Genomic DNA, 20,091 nt, shown 5'->3' with positions numbered 1-20,091 from the left:
AACAAAAAACCAATTGGTACCAAATTTGATCGGTAAACCAGGTCAAAATCTCAAAACAGTCGGACCATGGAACCCTCCCCCTCTCCCAAACCCGAGTACACAGACATGAGACAACTTGACCTCCTCCTCGAGCCCAACATGCGTGAGGGGACAGTTATCCAACAATCGCTGCAACTCAAAGTAGCACTGGAGAACTTGCTCAAAGAGCCAACTAACAGAGTTACAACACTTCTTAGGGCAGAAATCGTCACCTTGTGGAATAAACTGGAATCGCTGCTTATCCAGACTCACCTGGAAAGCAAAAAGGCAACTGCAAAATTGGAAGCCTACACTGACTGTGGAGTAAAACAAATGCGACAGCGCAATTCCACATATGCCCAAGCACTGAGGAAGCCACCACCGAACTTTATTCCCTAATCTCAGGAACTGGGCTACCAAACAAACAATTCAGGTACCAACCTACAGACTACACTGAAGAAAACGCTATCACCCAGACCTAACCTAGTGGTACTTAAACCCCTTACCAGTGATGTCCAGTGAGGAGGTCAAGAAGACAGTCATGGACTCCTTGACAGATGACTTAAAGAACACTAAAATCAAGTCAATTTGCAAAATGCGAAATACAGGAGTAATTACAGAAACAGCCACAAAAGAGGATGCTGAACTGATTGCTAAGATCCCTAAAATACCATCTCTGGGACTCCTGGCCGAGCCCCCCCCCTAGACAAAAAAGGGCCCTTTTATACTGGTACTTGACGTGGACAAGGATCTCCCTCCAGAGGAATTGCGAAGCGAAATTTTCCACAGGAACTCCCAGGTGAAGAACAGACTTCTCACATAATCCCTAAATTCCAAACAAAAACCAGAGCTGGGCACACCATGAACTGGGTCTTTGAGCTATTACCCAAGGTCTGGAAGATCCTCTCCCAGCAAACAAGAATTTACATCAACTGGGGCAGCCACCGCTTTAGGGAGCATGTAGCCGTCCCCAAATGTTTCAGGTGCTGCCGTTTCGGCCACACAACGCACACGTGCAGGCAAAATCTGCCCACCTGTGGCCACTGTGCCAAAATGGGCCATGAGTATGCTACATGCCCCAGAAAGTCTCAACCTCCCACATGTGCCAATTGCAAGGCCCTAAAGGTGCCAGCCAACCATTCACTCCTTGACAGCAGTTGTCCAGTTTATCTCAAAGCCAGAAGTGTTCAACGATCAAGAATAGAATATGGGGAGTAACAGACAACCTAAATATCCACACCGTGAAAATAGCACAACATAACACTCAGAGGTCCAAGGCTGTTGCTGCACAACTGGTCAAAAAGGCAGATGAAGAGAACTTAGATGTGCTGCTTCTTCAGGAGCCAAACACTCATAACAAGGAGGTAAAAGGCTACCCCTTGAGATTTAAAGTGGTCCAGGTTGATGGTGACACACCCTGGGCCACTATCGTCGTTCGCAATCTCGAACTGACTGTCACCAAAATCACTGATCTGTGTACTAGCTGGGCTGTGTGCACCCATGTAATTTCACCACTGGGGCAATTCTACTTAGTTTCGATATACTGTCGACCAGGGGAAGATATTCTTCCTGCCACCCGATATCTACAGACCATCCAGCTACAAATGCCAAATGCAAAACTCATTATAGGGGCTGATGTTAACTGCAGGTTCCCAGCCTGGCACAGCCGAACTCAAAATCGCAGAGGAAATAGAAATGGCCAACGTCTTGAGGAATACTTGTCTAACAGCAACCTAGTATATCTCTCTCTCTCTTTTTTCCCCCCCGCTTCTTCCTTCTGTTTCGTACCATCCATCCTTTTACCCCCCCACCCTATTTTTCTCTTACACAATGTTTTTTTTTTTTTTTTTTTGTGTGTGGGGAGGTGGTTTTTTGTCCACCCGCCACCCCACTCTTCTCTCCAGTGAGGCACTGGGCATGCCACACTGTTATCAGGGGCCATCTTCCCTGTCGGCCCCTTTCTTCCATTTCCTACCCTCCAGTCTTCCGTCCTCCCCCCTTACTTTTCTCTTGCACAATGTTTTTTTTTTTTTTATATATTTGTGTGTGTATGTGTGTATATATATATATATATATATATATATATATGCCCCACAGGTCTAAATCTAAATACATCAAAATTATTGCCCGACCTATTTGGCCCTAGAACAAGTTATCAGCGAACAACCCTATGCTCTGTTAAAATTACAACCGTTGCTCAAGAAACAGCGATCATCTCATTCTCAAATCTGGTCCTAGCCACTGAAATCCCAGGAAAGTAGGTGGCAGGACCTGCCAGAGTACTCTAGCATCAGTGGTGCACCCGGTCAGCCTCCCCGTGGCACGGTGTGGTAACCTCAGGTCCTACTAGGGGCTTGGTGGCTAATAGGCCGGAGGAACAAAGAGCACAACACAATACACACCACATGACCCTCACACACTTCAAATCTCTGGCCCTGATCCAATGTACACCCGCGGAGATGGGAGAAATCCCAGGAGCTGTTAGACACTAACATACCTTACACCTGGTCATGGTTAATTTTGATATTGAGAAAGCCTTCGCTACTAAACTCCAGAGGCTCATATCTGGTGAGTATGGGCTTGGCACACCCACGGTCCTGAGCTGGATATCGTCATTCTTCTCTTTCTTGGTGATTTCCCTTCTACTTCTGATGCTACTCTAGCAATCTTGGGGGAGGGGGGTAAGAAGAAAACATGCTTCAAAACAATGAAAACTTAAGAAAAGCATACTTAATGTATGGGACCTGATTGAAAGAAGCTGTTTATATTTTCATGATTTTAAGTTTTCACTCTAGAAGAATTCAAGCAAGCAATCCATTTGTTTAACCAAACATCATTAGAATTAGTAGTCTTCTTTCAGTTTTGAAATTATGCGTTGTAGATTGCACTAAAATTGAATTTTTTTTCTTAATGCATGAGAAAGTATCTTTAAACATTAAAAACAATGCTTAAAAAATTGTAATGTGTTGCTCAATGCTTGATTTGTCAGAATTTTATGCAGAACCACATTTTCTTTTAATAACATATACACTTTACAGACAATAATCACTGCCCAAAGATATTTAATTCTGTTCAATATCTTTGGGCAGTGAATCAATATTTTATTAATTGTTGATTTTGAAGTCTATGTTCATTTAAAATAAAGTTGAAATTAACTATTTCTGTAAATTAAAAACGTTTAGAAGAACTTATTTGAATTATTTGATGATTCAAATAAAATAATTGTGATATTTATTAGAATGAGATGATTCATGTTCCTCCAGAAAGTTTGTTGTGATGGGATTTTACTGTAATTCTTTCAGGTGTTTAAAGGTTAGATTTTCAGTGTATAGCCTGTTTTTTTTTAAATTTATCTTTTAGTAATTAAATAAGCTACATGCTATGGTGTTATTGAGTGTATTTGAGTTGATGGTGTAATTGAGTTGATTACATCAGAACTTCTTAATTAACCTTTATTTCAATGGTTGTTGTTCACATGCATTATAGTAACTGATTGTTATTGTAAATAGGGTTAGTTGGTGTTTTTAAACTGTCCATTGGGAGTTTGTTGGGTTTTATATACATCAGCAACTTAATATTAGTAAGCCCAAATGATGCAAGGAAGCAGGCTTTTTTTACATCAATCAAAAAAATAAGATAATAATAAAAATAAAATCAAACAGGATATTTCTTCTGTTCCTATTCCCACGTGATACTCCACTCTCAACTTAGCTAGACTCACTCCCTGTCTCTGCTGTGGTGAAAGGCAGATTATTCCAGTTCTGCAGCTCACAGCCGAAATTTATGAGATATGAGTCTTCTGTTATTCTGGGTTTATTTATATTCATGTCCTCTGGTTCTTGTTTCTTCTATGAGAGATAACAGACCTCCCTCATTTAATTTACTCAACCTCTTTCAGTGCCTTATAAACCTCAATCAGATCTCCCCTTATGTCTAGTTGTCAAACTTTGCAGTTCAATGAACACACATAATACATGGCTCATCACTAATATGGACCATGTATTATGTGTGTTCATTGGCCAGTTTGCATGTTGTTGTGAATGAAAATCCTGAATAATTCATGGAGGAATCTTTCTTCTTCTTCTACCTGATATTGTTTAACTAAAACCCCAATTGACAAAGCTTTTAGAAATTCCTCTGGTGTACGACAGGACTCAAACCAACTCCACTCCAGACGAGTGACAAATGGTGAAACCACTGTATTATCACAGAGGACGCGTGGGTGACCCAGACTATTTTTTTTGGTGGGGGAGCAGTGATAGTGATATACATGTGATTAATAGTAATTAAATAAATATCATAAAATACACAGTATTTGTTTTAATTTATTTGGGCTCTGGTGGGAGCAGTTGTCCTCTACTGGATCCATCAAAATCATCAGATAGGTTTTCTGCAAGCTACCAACTTATATTCAAAACTTATAATATATTTTGTAACCTTTCAATATTTTAATATTTATTCACTTATTTTTATTCTTAGTTCATGTCATGAAAGGTTACACGGTGTGTTACATTTCTGGCACGTTCAGTTTTTTTTCTTAAATTAATTGAATTTTCCCCCCCTATGATTAATAGAAGTGAAAAGTAAATATAGTCATCTCTTTATCAATTAATTACTAAGATTGTAACTTTATAGGAATAATCTTAGTAATTAATCAATTACCTAAATTAATTAAATTTATAGTTAATATTGTAACTTAATAAAACTATAGTTTTATGTTCTCTAAACTTAGCTGTTCAGTTTAATTATAACTATATAATATTTATTATTCTTACGTATATTATTTTTTTAAGTCTCTTTTCTCACATATACTCTGTATATGTGTACAGTGACGCCACAATACACATGAAGCATTCCTGGATTGTCTAAAGCTAACAATATTGCATTAGAACTACATTTAATCTATGAATTTCTTTTTTCCATACCATTTTATGGAAAAAAGAAATAATAATTGCTGGATTTATATTTGTCCAATTTCAGAGAAATTTGGGATAGCTCAACAAATCTTTCAAAAGAACTAAATATAAAATTTCATGAAAATCTGTCCATTGGGAGTTTGAGCTGTTATGTGACAGAGAGATGGATGGATATGGTGAAGACAATAGGAACAAGGGCTCGCTTTATGGTAAGGCCAAGTAGGCACTGGCCTAGGGGCACCCCTTCTCTAAAAATTAAGGCTTCAAGAAAAATTTTGTACATTTCATGTTAAAATTAAAAACAAACAATATTAAATTAAAACTTTTAGGAATTAGTTTTACGTATTTTTTAAACAATATTTCAAAATGTTTACCAATGTCGAAAAAAGACATTAGTAAACTTCCTCACTCATTCGAGTAGATTCTATTAAATTTGTAAAAAGCATTAACCCCTAAAAGCTAAAATTATTTAAATATTTATAAATTTTTAATAAATGTTATTTAATATTATTTCTTTTTCATTTTTGTATGGATTTTTGTTTTTTCATTATTATTTTTAGTTTATTTAAAAATTAATGACATTAAAAAATATTCGATGGGAATTGAAACCCCCCTTCAAAAAGGAGTCTTACCATTGATTTTATTTTTTTTCAGTGTTGATTAATTACCCAAAAGGTGTTTAGAAAAAAGAAACTATTTGGAGCAGAAAATCAGAAGAGAAAAGCAGAAAAAGATGCATTTATGGATAATTACAAAAGCAATCCCACAAAGTTTTTTTTTAAAAAATCAAGTGATGATGATTGCGAGCTATTAACAAAAATAAATCAAGCAGAATTCAACCAAGACATTGCAGTTTCTGAAGTTACTTCAATTACTATTAAAGATTCTGTAGAAAGTGTAAATTTAGAAAGTGAGAAAATGAATGAAAGTAGTGAGTTACCAAATAAGTCCAAGTATATTGAAAGTGCAGATAAATTTGAACAAACTTCTATTCAGCAAGCTTCGCAGGATTATGAAGATGTTGGAAAATGGCCTGAAAATACAAAATCCATGATGGACTTGCTAATAAGAATTGGCCCGAAACAAACAAGAGATTATAGTTTTCCTAAAAATGTCAAAAATGACAAACACAAAATTCAATCCGACTTACTACTATTGAATGCTTCCCAATGGTGAAAAATATCATCACTATTGGTTGGTATGGTTCAAATCTAATTGGAATTACCAACTAAATCTATTGGTTGGTATGGTCCAAATCCAGTTTATTGCTTTTGCTACAAATTTTTTTCTGAAATAAAAGTTGCACCAACATATGGAGGTCTAAATGACTAGAAAAATATAAACTATAGGTTAAATGCACATGAAACTAATAAACAACACTTGAGTGCTTATAACATCTGGAAGGAGTTCATAAAAAGGATTGATAGCACTCTGCAGAAAAAGATTAATGAAAATATCAAACAGTGGAGAAACATTTTAGAAAGGATTATTTCGATCAATAAAATTGCACAGAAAACAAAAGTAAGCATTACATGGAACATCCGATAAGTTGCATGAAGATAATAACAAAAATTTTTTTAAATATCGTCAGATTGTTAGCAGAATATGACCAGTAATAAAAGAACACTTAAGAAAGAAAGATTATAAGTCAAAAAACTCAACAGTATTTGGATAAAAACATTCAAAATGAAGTTATAGATCTCTTAAACATTGCTATGCAAAAAAATGCGAATATTATTCTATAATTGTTGACTGATGTCCAATCTTTTGCACACTGAGCAAATGACAAATAGCAGTTACTACCTGCCCCAAATCATTGAGGGAAGTTATGTAGAGATCTGTGCGCATTTTTAGGATTCATAAATATTAATGATACCACTGTTAAAGGAATGACGGACAAAATAGTTTAAGTTTTAGAAAAGTGTGATCTTTCATTGAGTGACTTATGAGATCACGTTTACAAAAGTGGCTCAAACATGCGTGGAAAGCATAATGGTGTATATATATATATACACAGAGTCGCATGCTCTTTGCATTCTTTGAATTTAGTAAAAATGGCACAGCAAGTTGTGTTGAAGCCGTGTCATTTTTTGATATTGTACAGCATCTTTATACTTTTTTCTCTCCTCCACAAAGTTGGAATGTTTTAAAGTAATATATTAAAGGATTAACCTTAAAAGGACTTAGTGATACCAAATGGGCCAGTTGCCTGGAAGCACTAAAACCGTGGCCCTAGGTGCCAAGTGATTGTGACTAAGATTTCTCTGTGCTTTAAGTGCAATTTCTTAAAAGCGATCTATGGAGCCCTCGATCTCAAGATCAGAAATTCCTGACATCAACCATGACTCCAATTGTCCGAAGCGACTATGGATGGAAAATCAGAATAAAGATGTGCAGCATTTCTTATAATGCACTCATTATTCACGCAACTGTTGGCAAACTATCGCCTTTTCTAATACAGAAATGTTTAGAATCAGTTTTGGATCTCCTAAAATGATTAAATGTCTCCAATCTGGAAACCTTCAAATAGAAACTTCTAAGGCAACTCATTCAGAGAAGCTGTTAAAATTAACATCATTTAACAGTATTCCAGTGTCAGTTATGCCCCATAACACTCTGAACACCTCAAAAGACGTTATCAGCAAATGGGACTTATTATCCGCTAGTCTGTGATCTTTGCTTTGTAGCTCTAGTCTCTGTCGTGATTTCCATTTAAATACAGCTTAATTAACAATGAAATTTAATAAGATTATTAAATATTTTTGATTAATCGATAATACTCTGCTAAGCTAACAGATTTCTAATAGTGCTTCGTATTATGTTATCTAGTTTTATGTTATACCTTACGCTATCAGTTCGAGATATATACGCTACGCAATTTCTTATCGATTACAATATGGCAGCTAGTTCAACAACCAACACCGGGAGTCATAACTTCCAAAAATCACTAGTTGAATTCAAAATAAGAAGCTAACGAACGCTATTAAACTTATTTAATAGCTTTGTAAAACACAGTGTAGTATGTTAATTAACGAAGAATACGGTAAAACTATCTAAAATACTTATCCCTTTACAGCAGCGAAAAATCCACCGACTGTTCTCTTCTGCGACAAGAACGCCCTCAAACTAGGTCATCAATAGTTTCTTAAATAGTATCAAATTTGAACTAGGTCATCAACAGGTTTGCTATTCGTCTCTAGTAGTAGTAGTAGTGGCATGTGATGCACTGGAACACTGCTGTTCATCCCTTTCTTCTGATGTTAATATAAGCACAGAATTCTTTGCTACTTTTCTTTGCATTATTAGCCAAGCACGTCACATAACCGGCCTGGGTTGTCCCTTCCCCTGTTGACAGTTGGACAGACAACTTGAGTAGTCGAGACCCGCTAATTTTCGTAAAATCGGACAAATGCTAATGATTTATTGTAATTTTTCCTGGTAGAGGATCTGTGATCTCATTATGGATTTAAAATAAACTTTGTGAATTTTTTTTTTTTTTTAAAGGGTAGTATAGGCTATTTTTGGAAATTTTAAAGGAATATTAAATTTTAGTAATATTATATATTTTATTTTAAGGCAGAAGAATACTCTTACCTCGGGTTTTCTTCAGAAACGGCTGCATCCGAGTGAGGTGTAATTCAGAAGGTGTTGAAATTGCAATTATATGGAATGCGGACGAAGAAAAAAGCAAGCTTTTGTCCTAAATCGTGCATGGGGGAGTAATTGTAGGCATAAAGGGAGATGATCTCCTGAAGCCTGATGAGGGTTTTTTGTTAATACCATCTTTAAAGGAGGGTGAAAACGTGTCTAGACCATCTTTTATAGCATGGGCATGTTCCATTGCCATATTTCAAAAGTGTGGTGGTGGGAGGGGGGTGTTGAGTAGTCAAAAGGAGGGTTTTTTTTTTTTTTTTTTTTTTTATGAAAACCCCAAACACGAGAGGTATTAGAACCTATAGTACTTAGTACCATGGGTTGGAGGTTGAGAAGACGAAAGAAGATATTTGTTGACATTACACTTGAACTTCTGTAGACTGTAATTTTCAGGAAATACATATGAAGGAAGGTTGTTCTAGAAAATGGCAGTTGAATGAATAAACGAGGAAGATGAAAAGTTGGTTCTGTGAGTTTGAAGTTGGACAGTAAATGGATGTTGGCTGGTGGCGGCACGTGTTTGGACTGTTTTGAAAGAGAGAGCGGAAATTATAAAGCCAATTCAGAAGAACAGTGCCCATGGAAGTATCTGTAAAAAAGGCTCTGTTCCCAAAACAAAAAAATTCTTCTCAAAGGAAAATTAGACCCAAATAGACCTCCAAGTATTAAGATTAAAGAACAATCAATAAAATTAGTTAACTCGTACAAATACCTAGGAATTATGTTAGATAACAAACTTCAATTCATTACCCATGCTAAATATGTACTAAGCAATCAAGACTTTGACAGGCAAAATAATCAGAATCACCAAAGGTTCTTGGGGTTTGAAACCCTCCACTCTCACGCTGTACTTCAAATGCATATTTATTCCCATTGTCTGCTATGCTGTGGGCGCTTGGGGGGCCCCAGTATATGCAGAGTCATGGTGGAAAAAATTTTGACTCAAGTTTCTTCCTGATTGCAACTTCAAGAGCGTGTCGCACAATTTCAACATCAGCACTACAGGTAATCAATGGCAAACTGCCAATTAAATACAAAGTACTGTACAATTACTTTCAGTATTATAGAAGGAAGGGTATATTGCAACACAGTTCAACCAATTTACTGTTAACCTGGACGTGTCAGTGAAAGAAGACAACATTAGATTAAGAAACCAGTTCCTCTAGGAATGGCAAAACGAATGGACTAATGCCAACACTGGAAGAATTACTACCCTTTTTATACCTGAAGTTGCTGAATTTGACAAAAAATATTTGCCCTGGTTTAACCCAGGTCTTCACCTAACTTTCCTTTTATCCAGCATGGCAGCCTAAACTCAAAGTTATTTACTCTGAGGTTGGCTGTTTTCCTCTATATAAATGTGGCTCAAAGGAGACAGACCAACATGTAATCTTAGAATGTCAATATTATGTAGATATTCGATTTGAACTTCAGACATTGACCGAAGTTTGATGTAAATAACTTCAAATTTTTAGAATGTAAGGAAAATTATCAGACACTGGCTAACTTTGCAGATAAGGCTTTCCACAGAAGGAAAGGACTTGCTGACTAAGAATAATTATGTCATAAATGTACTACCACTTTATATATTGCCTTGATATTTATCACATTGTTACTGGACCACTGATGAGGAAATTTATTTGCATTTATAGCCGGATGGCAATATTAGCGTTTAGTATAAGTCCATGTGCCAGAATCACTGTTGGATGGGTGGTGTCCTGGGACTTCGGCCTCTAATAAGGTGCAAAAATTGTAAATCTTAAATTGTATAAATTGTAAATCTTAAATTGTATAAATTGTAAGATATATGTCTGACCTCATTGTAACTGAACTCGTAGGTTTTAACTATCTGTATAGCTGTATAAGTTGTGAAGGTTAATGTAGAAACTGCTGCCTTCAACACATTGTAATAACTGAGTCTCAGGCAAGTCTGAGTCGGAACTCTGATTGGTTGTAATAATTCCTGTGAAGTTGGGGATCAAGATGTTTTCCAAAACCACAAATTGTAAATAATGTACAGTTACTCTTCAGTGGCAGATAGGGGAAATCCTATCTGCCACTGAAGAGTGGCAGATAGGACAATTCAGAACAGTGCCTATGGAAGTATCTGTACAAAAGGCATGCAGCAGAAACAGTACGTCTATGAGACAGCAAGTGGAGAGATTCTGTTAGAGAGGAGTCATTAATTAACCTAACTGCCTTCTTCTGAATGGAATCTAGAAGCCTGAGAGAGTTTTTGGGAGCACTGCCCCAGATGTGGAAACAATATTCCATGGTAGGGCAGATTTGCGATTTGTACAGAGTGAACAGCTGTTTGGAAGAAAAGTAATGCCGAGAGCAAAAGAGAAAACCAAGTTTTTTAGATGAAGAGGAAGCAATATTTGTAATGTGCTTGTGCCAAGAGAGATTAGAAGTCAGGGTAATCCCCAAAAGAGATATATCAACTTGCCTAAAAATCGGAGTGTCACCAAAGATAAGCATAGTAGCAGAAGAATCTTTTTTGTGAGATATAAGACGAGACTAAGTTTTAGAAGGATTGAAATCAACTAAGTTGTCTTTGCCCCACTGGAGAGTTACGTGGAGATCGGCATTTAAGGAATTGGTAGCGGATATTTGAGAAGTTGAAGCTGATTGAGCAGGGCAAGGTTTCTCAAAATGGAAAGTGGAATGCAATGTGCTGTCATTGGCAAAACTATGGATAGGATTTCCAGTCAATGGAAGACAGTCATTAATATACAAGAGGAAAGGAGTGGGGGAAAGAACTGAACCTTGGGGGACACCAGCATTAGTGGACAAGTTAGAAGACAGAGAGCCATTTGCCATCACCCTCAGTGAGTGATCCGAGAGGAAACTGGATAACCAATTACAAAAACAACAGTTGGCAAACCATAAAATGGACGCTTGTTTAGAAGACGTTTATGTCAAACACGATCAAAAGCCTTTGAGATGTCAAGAGCAACTGCTTGTGTTTCACCAAACTTTTCCATTGAATTTGTCCATAAATGGGTAACATTTATGGAGTTAGGCAGTTTATAATGCTAGAGTTGGCAGATTTTAGCTGTATATAATGAAGTAATCCGTGAAGCTGCATTTGACATTGTTTTGTGCTTATGATACCCCTTTTTTCTTATTTTAATAGGATGTTACTGCTATTGCCACCAGTGTTAAACCAGGTTTACCTCTGTCTTTGTCAGTTGGTTTAAAGTATGGACAACAACTTGTGAAAAAAACTGGCAAACCTTTCATACCTATTCATCACATGGAGGCACATGCTTTAGTTGCAAGGATGACTGAGGAGTAAGTTTTTTTTTTTTTTTTTTTTTTTTAAATTGGTAGTCCTTCATCATTGCATTTTTATGCATTATTTTTTGCATGTTTAACTAACTTAAAATTTATCAATTTATCAATAGCATTTATCAATCTTAAAATTAAATTAAAAATAAGTTAATTTTCTTTTTTCATTTCTTTTTTTTCTCTCTTCAGCTACCTTTTTTTCCTTTTCTTTATAATAGTTTTCATATACATATATTTTATTTATTTATTTATTCTATGATTAGCATTAGTAGAGGCATATGATGCAAAATGTGGCCTCCAAACCTGTATTTAGTACTTTCTAACCATTGCCTTATACAAAGGGATAATCACCTCTTTATCCCTCTAGCAAAATTCCTGTATATCATTGAAAATACCCCAAGAGCTACTCTTGCAGATTGTCTTCACTGCTCAGAAAACTTCATATCTGACTGCACAATTAGCTCCAAGTCTTTTTTTCATTCTCCACTACCCTGAGTGTAGTACCACAGGGTTGACAGGTTACACTCTGGGGTTACTGCTACCCATATGAAGTACTTTGCATTTCCCAATATTATACTTCGGTTGCCACTTTTTGGCCCATCTGTCTAACTTTTCTATATCCTGTTGCAGTAGTGTACTGTTATTACTGTCATTAACAGCTCTGCCAACCTTCCAATCATCTGGAAACTTGGACATTAAGTCTGATATACCTTCATCAATATCACTGATAAATATAGAAAACAACAATGAGCCCAACACCGGACTCTGGAAAACTCCACTAATAACATTAGTTCATGAAGAGTGATGTCCACTGATTACCACTCTGTCTTCTCTCACCCAACCATCCCTTTATCCATAGCAGCAACTTGCCCTTAATGCCACACTGCTCAAATTTGCACAGCAGTCTTCTATGTGCAACTGTATCAAAATCTTTCCTGAAATACAAGTACAAATGTATATGACATTAAAATTATTTTTTGCCTCCAGTTCCTTTGTGACCACATTGTGGTATCCAGTCAAATTGGTCAGACAAGATTTCCCCTTAACAAATACATGTTGTGTCCGAACTATAACTGCAGTCCTGTCTAGATGATTCTGCATTGCTTCTTTAACCAGTGATTCCATTATTTTCCCTGGAACAGAAGTTAAACTAAGAGGCCTATAAATATTCATGTCACCCTTTGATGATCCCCCTTTGTGAATAGGGAATACTTTTGGATATCTCCAGTCTGTAGGGACTTCCCCTGAATCCAAGAATGCTGTCACAATTATGGCTGAGGGTTCACTGTCTTCCTTTGCTGCCTCCCTTAATATAACTGGATAGATTCCATCCACCCCAGATGCTTTTCTTATGTTTAACTTCAACAATTTTCCCTCCGCTTTCCTCTCAGTTATTACAAAATTGTTTGGCTTCCTGTTAGATTTTGATAATTTGCTGGTAACCACATCCCTATTTATCATGAGTGAATGTAGATTCAAAACACTCATTGCTTGTCAGCTGTCTGAGGAGGATCATCAACAGTTGAACCATCGTTATCAAGTAGATCAATCTGATTCATCTACTTCCTTCTAGAATTTACATAAGTAAAAAAGTATTTGCTGTTTTCCTTTGCATCCTTTGCCAAAGAGTTCTTGTAATCTGCCTTTGCTTGCCTGATAATTTATATGCATCCCATGCATATTTCTCCTCTTCCATGAGTCTATAACTATAACTGCAGTTGTGTCTAGATGATCTTTCAATGCATATTTAACCAGTGACCCCATAATTTTCCCGGAAGAAACCATCAGGTCTGTAATTACTAGTGTCACCCTTTGAACCTCCTTTGTGAATAAGGGATACATTTGCACACCAGTCTGTGGGGACCTATAACCTGAATCCAAGGGTGCTCTCATAATTATGGCTAAGTGTTAACTTCTTTTGCTGCCTCTTTTAATATAACTGGATAGATCACATCCACCCCAAATGCATTTCTTATATTTAACTTCAACAATTTCTTCTCCATTTTGCTCTCAGTTAGTGCAATCTTTTTATCACCTTGTTAGAGTTTGATAAACTTCTGGTATTCCCCTCCCTAAATAACTCCTCATGTGCGAATGTAGATGCAAAATACTCATTTAGTTTGTCAGCTACCTGAGCCGGATCATCAATAGTCAAAGAACCGATATCAAGTGGACCAATCTGATTCATCCCCTTCATTCTAGAGTTTACATAAGTAAAGAAATCTTTGCAGTTTTTCTTTGCATCTTTTGCCAAGGATTTCTCATAATCTGCCTTCGCCTGTCTAACTTCCTTTGTAACTTGATTACAGACTAGTTTATATTTACCATAGGCTTCTGTGTCACCTGATAGTTCATATGCTTCCCATGCATTTTTCTTCTCTGCCACGAGTCTCTTTAGTTCATCTAACATCATTTAGGCCTAAAATTTGAATGGCATTTCTTAGTTGATATGAAAAGCCTAGTCAATTTTGTAATTAATTCTTTGAGTTCTTCCTGTTGGCAGTTTGCTGTTGGTAATATCATCAGTTGGTTTCTTTGTATAGAATTTTAAAATTTTCTGAGACCACTGTAGTCATTTTTATGAAAGCAAAAACCCTTCCCTTTACCCCTTCACTTTTATGAAAGCAAAAACCCTTCCATTTACCCCTGATGGTAGTTACATCTTTGAGTAAATCCCATATCAGTACACTGAAATCACTGCTACCTAGTGATTCCTTTATCTGCAGATTCTTAATGCAAGAATAATCATTGCTGATAACCAGATCAAGAGTATTACCCTCTCTTGTTGCCTCTTGAACATGCTGCTGCTGCTGTAGAAAATAATTATCCAAGAAATCCCCATAAAAACCTAGCTGGCGTGCGAATGATCAACCCACAAGTTCCAGTCAATTTTTGGGAAGTTAAAATCCCCCATTATAAGACATTCTGATTTACTGGCTCACTCTATTTCTCTGTACAGTTATTCATTGTGCTCAATCTGACTCATCATGCCTATAACACACTTATACTCTTAATTGCTTTTCCATGGCTTATGTCACACCAAACTGACTCAACACTGCACTGTCCACCCGTGTCAACTGGATGCACTGCCTCAGATTTTGTTTCGTAATTAATAGCATAACCACTCCAATCTTGTGTATTTTTTCTGTACACACCGTACTCCCCAGATTCCTATTCTGCATTCCTTATATCTGTGTGACACCACATCTCTGATATTCCCACAATATCCACCTTTGATGTTTTCCCCAGAACTTCAAATTCATCAAATTTATTTACTGTACTCCTAGCATTGGTGTACATGCACCTTTTCTTACTTACCCTTGGTTAATCTAACACAGCCTGTGTATTTACTTGTTCCATGATGACTCCCAGCAGTTTTACAAATCCCCAGCACCTTGCTTCGCAGGCTGCTGTTTATTTCAATAGAAGCAGTGCAAGAATCACTTTCACTTCTGCCTGTGGCTACCATTAACTTATTAGTCTGTGAATCTCCCCCAAAGCTAGCAGTTTTCTGACCCACCTAACAGTGCGTCATTAGCATCAGCAAATATTCTTGCATCTTTCCTATTTAAGTGTATCCCATCCCTTTAGAAACAATCTCTCCTGTTAAGAAGCACATACCATTCTGAGAAAAATTGTACCCCACGAGTCTTGTGCAATCTCTCTCCAGGGCTGAATTGATTGACAAGGCTCTCATCATATATTCCCTCCTCTCGTGTCTGGGCAGAATTGCAGACACTTTCAAATTTAACACTAACTTGCAAATTTTTTCAACATTGACCAGTACTTGTTAAGTAAGTCTGCAGATCTCCTACTCTGAATATCATTAGTGCCAACGTGTTCAACAATATCATCTTTTGTGCCCTTAAAATATGACATCTGCTCTACAATGTCATCACCTTATGCCCCTGGCTGACTTAGCCTAGTCCTATTCCAGCTATCCTTTTTGCACAATATATTTCCCATTTTCCTAACAATAGACTGACGAACAATATTTATTTCCTATGGGAGGACCAGCTCATTCTGTCTTGAGGATTGCCTCTGTGTTGCCTGATGCCCAAGACTGAGCTCTGGTGTTGAGTTGGGCAGCTGACAGCTTGATGGGCCCCTCCAGTTTAATTCCTTCAAGGGCTGTATCCTACTCTTTAAACTCCCATCTGAACGCTTAGTTGGCACCTAGTTTCTTCACACTGTACCTAAACATACAAAGACATCCTGCTTGGCTAGATCATGGCCTGTTTCAGATAGGTGATCCACAAACTCTTCCTAAGTCATACATTTTTTTAGGCTGTCATGTGTTGGAGAATTGCCCCCTTCAGTTCTTCCCCGAGCCACAGCACATCCACTACTTTTTGTCCATTGCTTTGCTTCTCTAGTCGGGGCCATGATTTCCGTTTAAATGCAATTTAATTGACAGAATGAAAATTAATGTGAGTAATAAATGTAATTGATAATGCTACACTAAGCTAAGCTAATAGATTCTGACATATGGGTTAGTGCAATCACATGAATTTTATACACAGCATGGGTATCTGACCAGTTTGGTTAGATACTATGATGTGGTGACAAAGGATGCCAAAAGTAGTTTTGATATCACATATAAGCAACCCCTGTATAACAGGCACTTCCACAACTCAGTTTCGCTGTGACGCGATTGATGAATTGCAGCAATGTGTGCACAATAAGGATACTCTGTTTCGCTCTAACATTGTTAGAGAATTGTCACAAACCTTGCATAATACTTTGAGCTTTTTTGTGGGGGAAACCCTGTTATTATGTTGGATGTAATTTTTCAACATTTCCATTCTTTTCTGTGAATCCCACTGTTGACTCACTAGTCGTTATGCAAAAAAAATTATTGGGAAGTCCCTATATTTTATTTTGTTTGAATTCCCATGTTAGATTCTGTGCTGCTGAACTTGTGCTTGTTTGAGATCATAAAAAATTGTGACTTCGAAGCATGCAGTTCTTGACTTTTAAGGTTATTTTGGTTTTTATTTGATCATTTATAAATTTTTCTGGGTATGTATTAAGTGTACTAAACTGTGTTCTTAAGAATTATTTATTTGTTGTGAATTAATGCCTAAGGAAAGTAAATAAATACTGCTCAAAAGAAACTTTATTTCTCTAGAATCAAAGATACAAATTTTGGATCATCTTAAAAAATGTGACAAAGTTATACATTGCAAAAAGTTTAAATTTAAATGAAACAACAATCCAGAACATAAAGAAAAATGAATAGAAAATTAGAACTGCTGTTTCTGCAAGACCTTTCATTTCTGAAAATATGACATCTCGTTCCTGAGTGCCAAATGCCTTAGCTGCCAGTGCGCCATTAAAAATCATATCAAATCCTGAGTGCCAATAATTGAGAAAATGGAAAAAGCACTCAGTATTTGGATTGATGATAGCAAAAAAAATGGATCCCATTAGATGGCAATGTATTTAAATTTATTTAAAAAAAAAAAAGTCACTAAAAATTTATAACCATTTAAAAGAAAATGGGGAATCTGTTAACCTGGAGTTTGTTGTGAATTAATGCCTAAGTCACTGAAACCAGTAAAACTTGGTTTCAGTGACTTTAAAATGGCTTCTCATTATATAATGTAAGAATTCATGGTGAAAGTGCATTGCCTGATAATGAAGCTGCCAAGAAGTATACAGAGGAATTTCAAAAAATTATTGAAGATCACAGATACACACCACATCAAGTTTTCAATGCCGATGAAACAGGTCTTTGGTGGAAAAAATTCCCAACAGAACATTTATTTCAAGAAAACAAAACTGCACTAGGTGTTATGGCATCAAAAGATCGTGTAATATTACTTATGTGCAGCAAAGCATCAGGAGATTACATGTTAAACCTGTGCTAGTTTGTAGATTCTGTAAACCTAGCGGTAAATTAAAGGGGTAAATAAAAAATAAATTATATTGGAAAGCAAATAAAAAAGCTTGGGTAACTGCCAATTTATTTAAAGAATGGTGTCTAAATTGTTTTGTGCCAGCTGTAGAAAACTGTTTAAAGTGGAAAAATCTAGATTTCAAAGTTTTATTACTGTTGGATAACATGCCAGGCCATCTAAAAGATTTAAGTCATCCAAACATTGAAGTAATGTTACTACCACCTAATACATCTTCTTTAATTCAGCCATTAGATCAATGGCATTATAAATTTTTACTGCACTGTTTGTCCCAGTTTTTGCACTGTTTGTCCCAGTGTTGGACCCATTTGTCATTCCTCCCTGTTATGCCCAGCTGAATTTTTACAAGCCGGCTGGCCAGCCCTGATGCTCATGGTTTTATATTGGTGTTTCCTTCACTCAATGTCAATGCAAACGTTTATTGTATTTAGTAGTCATGGGCTTGAACCCCTGTACACTCAAAGACTGCATGCCACTGCACTTGTGCTCCTGATTACTTGACTACGTCGTGCCATCGTAGATCAAGGCATTATACATCAATGAGCTAAAACATTATGACCACCTACCTAATATGGTGTTGGTCCTCCATGTGCAGAAAACAGCTTGTACCCGCCGAGGCATGGACGCTACAAGATTTCTAAATGTGTCTTGTGGTATCTGGTACCAACACATAACCAGCAGATCCTTCAAATCCTGTAGGGTCCATGGTTGAGACGGCACAGATCAGAGTTGCTGTTCCAACAAAAACCACAGATTCTCGATGGGACTAATGTCTGCGGAATATGGAGGCCAGGGCAATACCTGGAAGTCTTCCTCATGTTCTGCGAACCAGTCTCGAACAATCCGGGCGGTGTGGCATGGCACATTATTCTGCTGAAAGACGGCACCGCCAGAGGGGAAGACTGTTGCCATGAAAGGGTGTACCTGATCAGCAATGATGTTAAGATAGGTGGTAGACATCAGAGTGCCCAGCTCTTGGATGACTGGACCCAGGGAATCCCAGCAGAATATTGCCCAAAGCATGACACCGGCTTGTTTTCATCCCACGGTGCATCCAGGCGGCATCACTTCCCCAGGTAAATGATGCCCACATATCTGGCTATACACGTGGTGCAACAGGAAACGTGATTTATTCGACCAGACGACCTTCTTCCAATCACTCAAGGTCCAGTTTCGATGCTTCGTGCCCATTATAGGCACTGTCGCTGGTGAACTGTGGTTAGCATGGACACTTGGAGTGGCCTGCGGCTATGCAGCCCCATTTTTAGCAGGATTCGGTGTATTGTGACACATTACTCTTGTCACTAGCATTCCAATTACCCATGAGTTGTACCACAGTCTGTTGCCACGTACCATCCGGAAGAACCTTCACTCACCTCGAGCATCAATGAGCCGTAGTCGTCCAACACCTCAATGGTGGCTCATGGGTTTCCCTTCCTCGGACCACTTTTGGTAGGTACTAACCACGGCTGACCATGAGAACCCCACCAGCCGTGCCACTTTGGATATGCTCTGACCCAGTCGTCTGGCCATTACAATTTGGCCTATGTCAAACTCGTTTAAGTCTGCTGCCTTTCCCGTCTGAAGAACAAGAGTAACACTGATTAAAGGAGCTCGGTATCAGGTGTTTTTTATGCTTTGTCGCAACCCGTGCATGTGCTGTAGTTCACCTACAGTTGCTTCGATTTGCATAACAACTCGCTGGTCATAATGTTTTGGCTCATCTGTGTATCCACCTTTAAAACTCATTACATCAGAAAATTGTTACAATGGATTTTGGAAAATTAATTCCGAATGTATTGAAGTGTGGAGGCATGGACACATTTTTCAATTGTGAACTTTATTGGAATCATAGCTTTGTCGCTCAAAGAAGTAAAACCATGATGTTTGTGGAAAAATGTATGGAAAATATAAATTCGTGTGGAAAAATGTATGGCCAGAGTCAGTTCATTCAGTAAATATGGTTTAACCCACAGCAGGTGGAATCGGTGCAATAACAGAATGGTAAGGTTTTGATGATTAGCATTTTAGCATTAGCATTAGTAGAGGCATATGATGCAAGAAAGCAAGCTTATGCAACATCAGCAAAAAAAAACCAAAAAAACTTCCATTTCACCCCTCTGTTCGTTCGAAATACCTGTCCAGCTGAGCCTTGAATTTATTTAGGCTATCAACTTCCACAACAAGGGATGGAACTCTGTTCCACCAACCAACTACCTGCTGACTAAACGCAAATTTCCGCACATCTATCCTACATCTGTCTTTCCTCAATCTGAATTTATGCCCTT

General features: G+C 37.4%; 1 protein-coding gene across 2 annotated transcripts in view; it reads left to right on the top strand.

Moving 5' to 3' along the window:
• Positions 1-20,091, top strand: part of Tcs4 (Threonyl-carbamoyl synthesis 4) — a 344,103-nt gene that overhangs the window by 65,833 nt on the left and 258,179 nt on the right. For both annotated transcript variants that reach the window (XR_016546994.1, XM_090374528.1), the window contains exon 3: positions 11,728-11,885. Coding sequence is in view for 1 of the 2 variants with exons in the window: in XM_090374528.1 (XP_090230654.1) it covers positions 11,728-11,885 (158 nt within the window). In the remaining variant the exon portion in view is untranslated. The remainder of the gene's footprint in view (positions 1-11,727; positions 11,886-20,091) is intronic.

Source organism: Mastigoproctus giganteus, chromosome 1 (assembly GCF_048544385.1).
Source record: "Mastigoproctus giganteus isolate SK-2022 chromosome 1, ASM4854438v1, whole genome shotgun sequence".
Lineage (NCBI taxonomy): Eukaryota > Metazoa > Arthropoda > Arachnida > Uropygi > Thelyphonidae > Mastigoproctus > Mastigoproctus giganteus.
The sequence above is the reverse complement of the archived record's forward strand: the minus strand, read 5'-3'. Positions and strand labels throughout refer to the sequence as shown.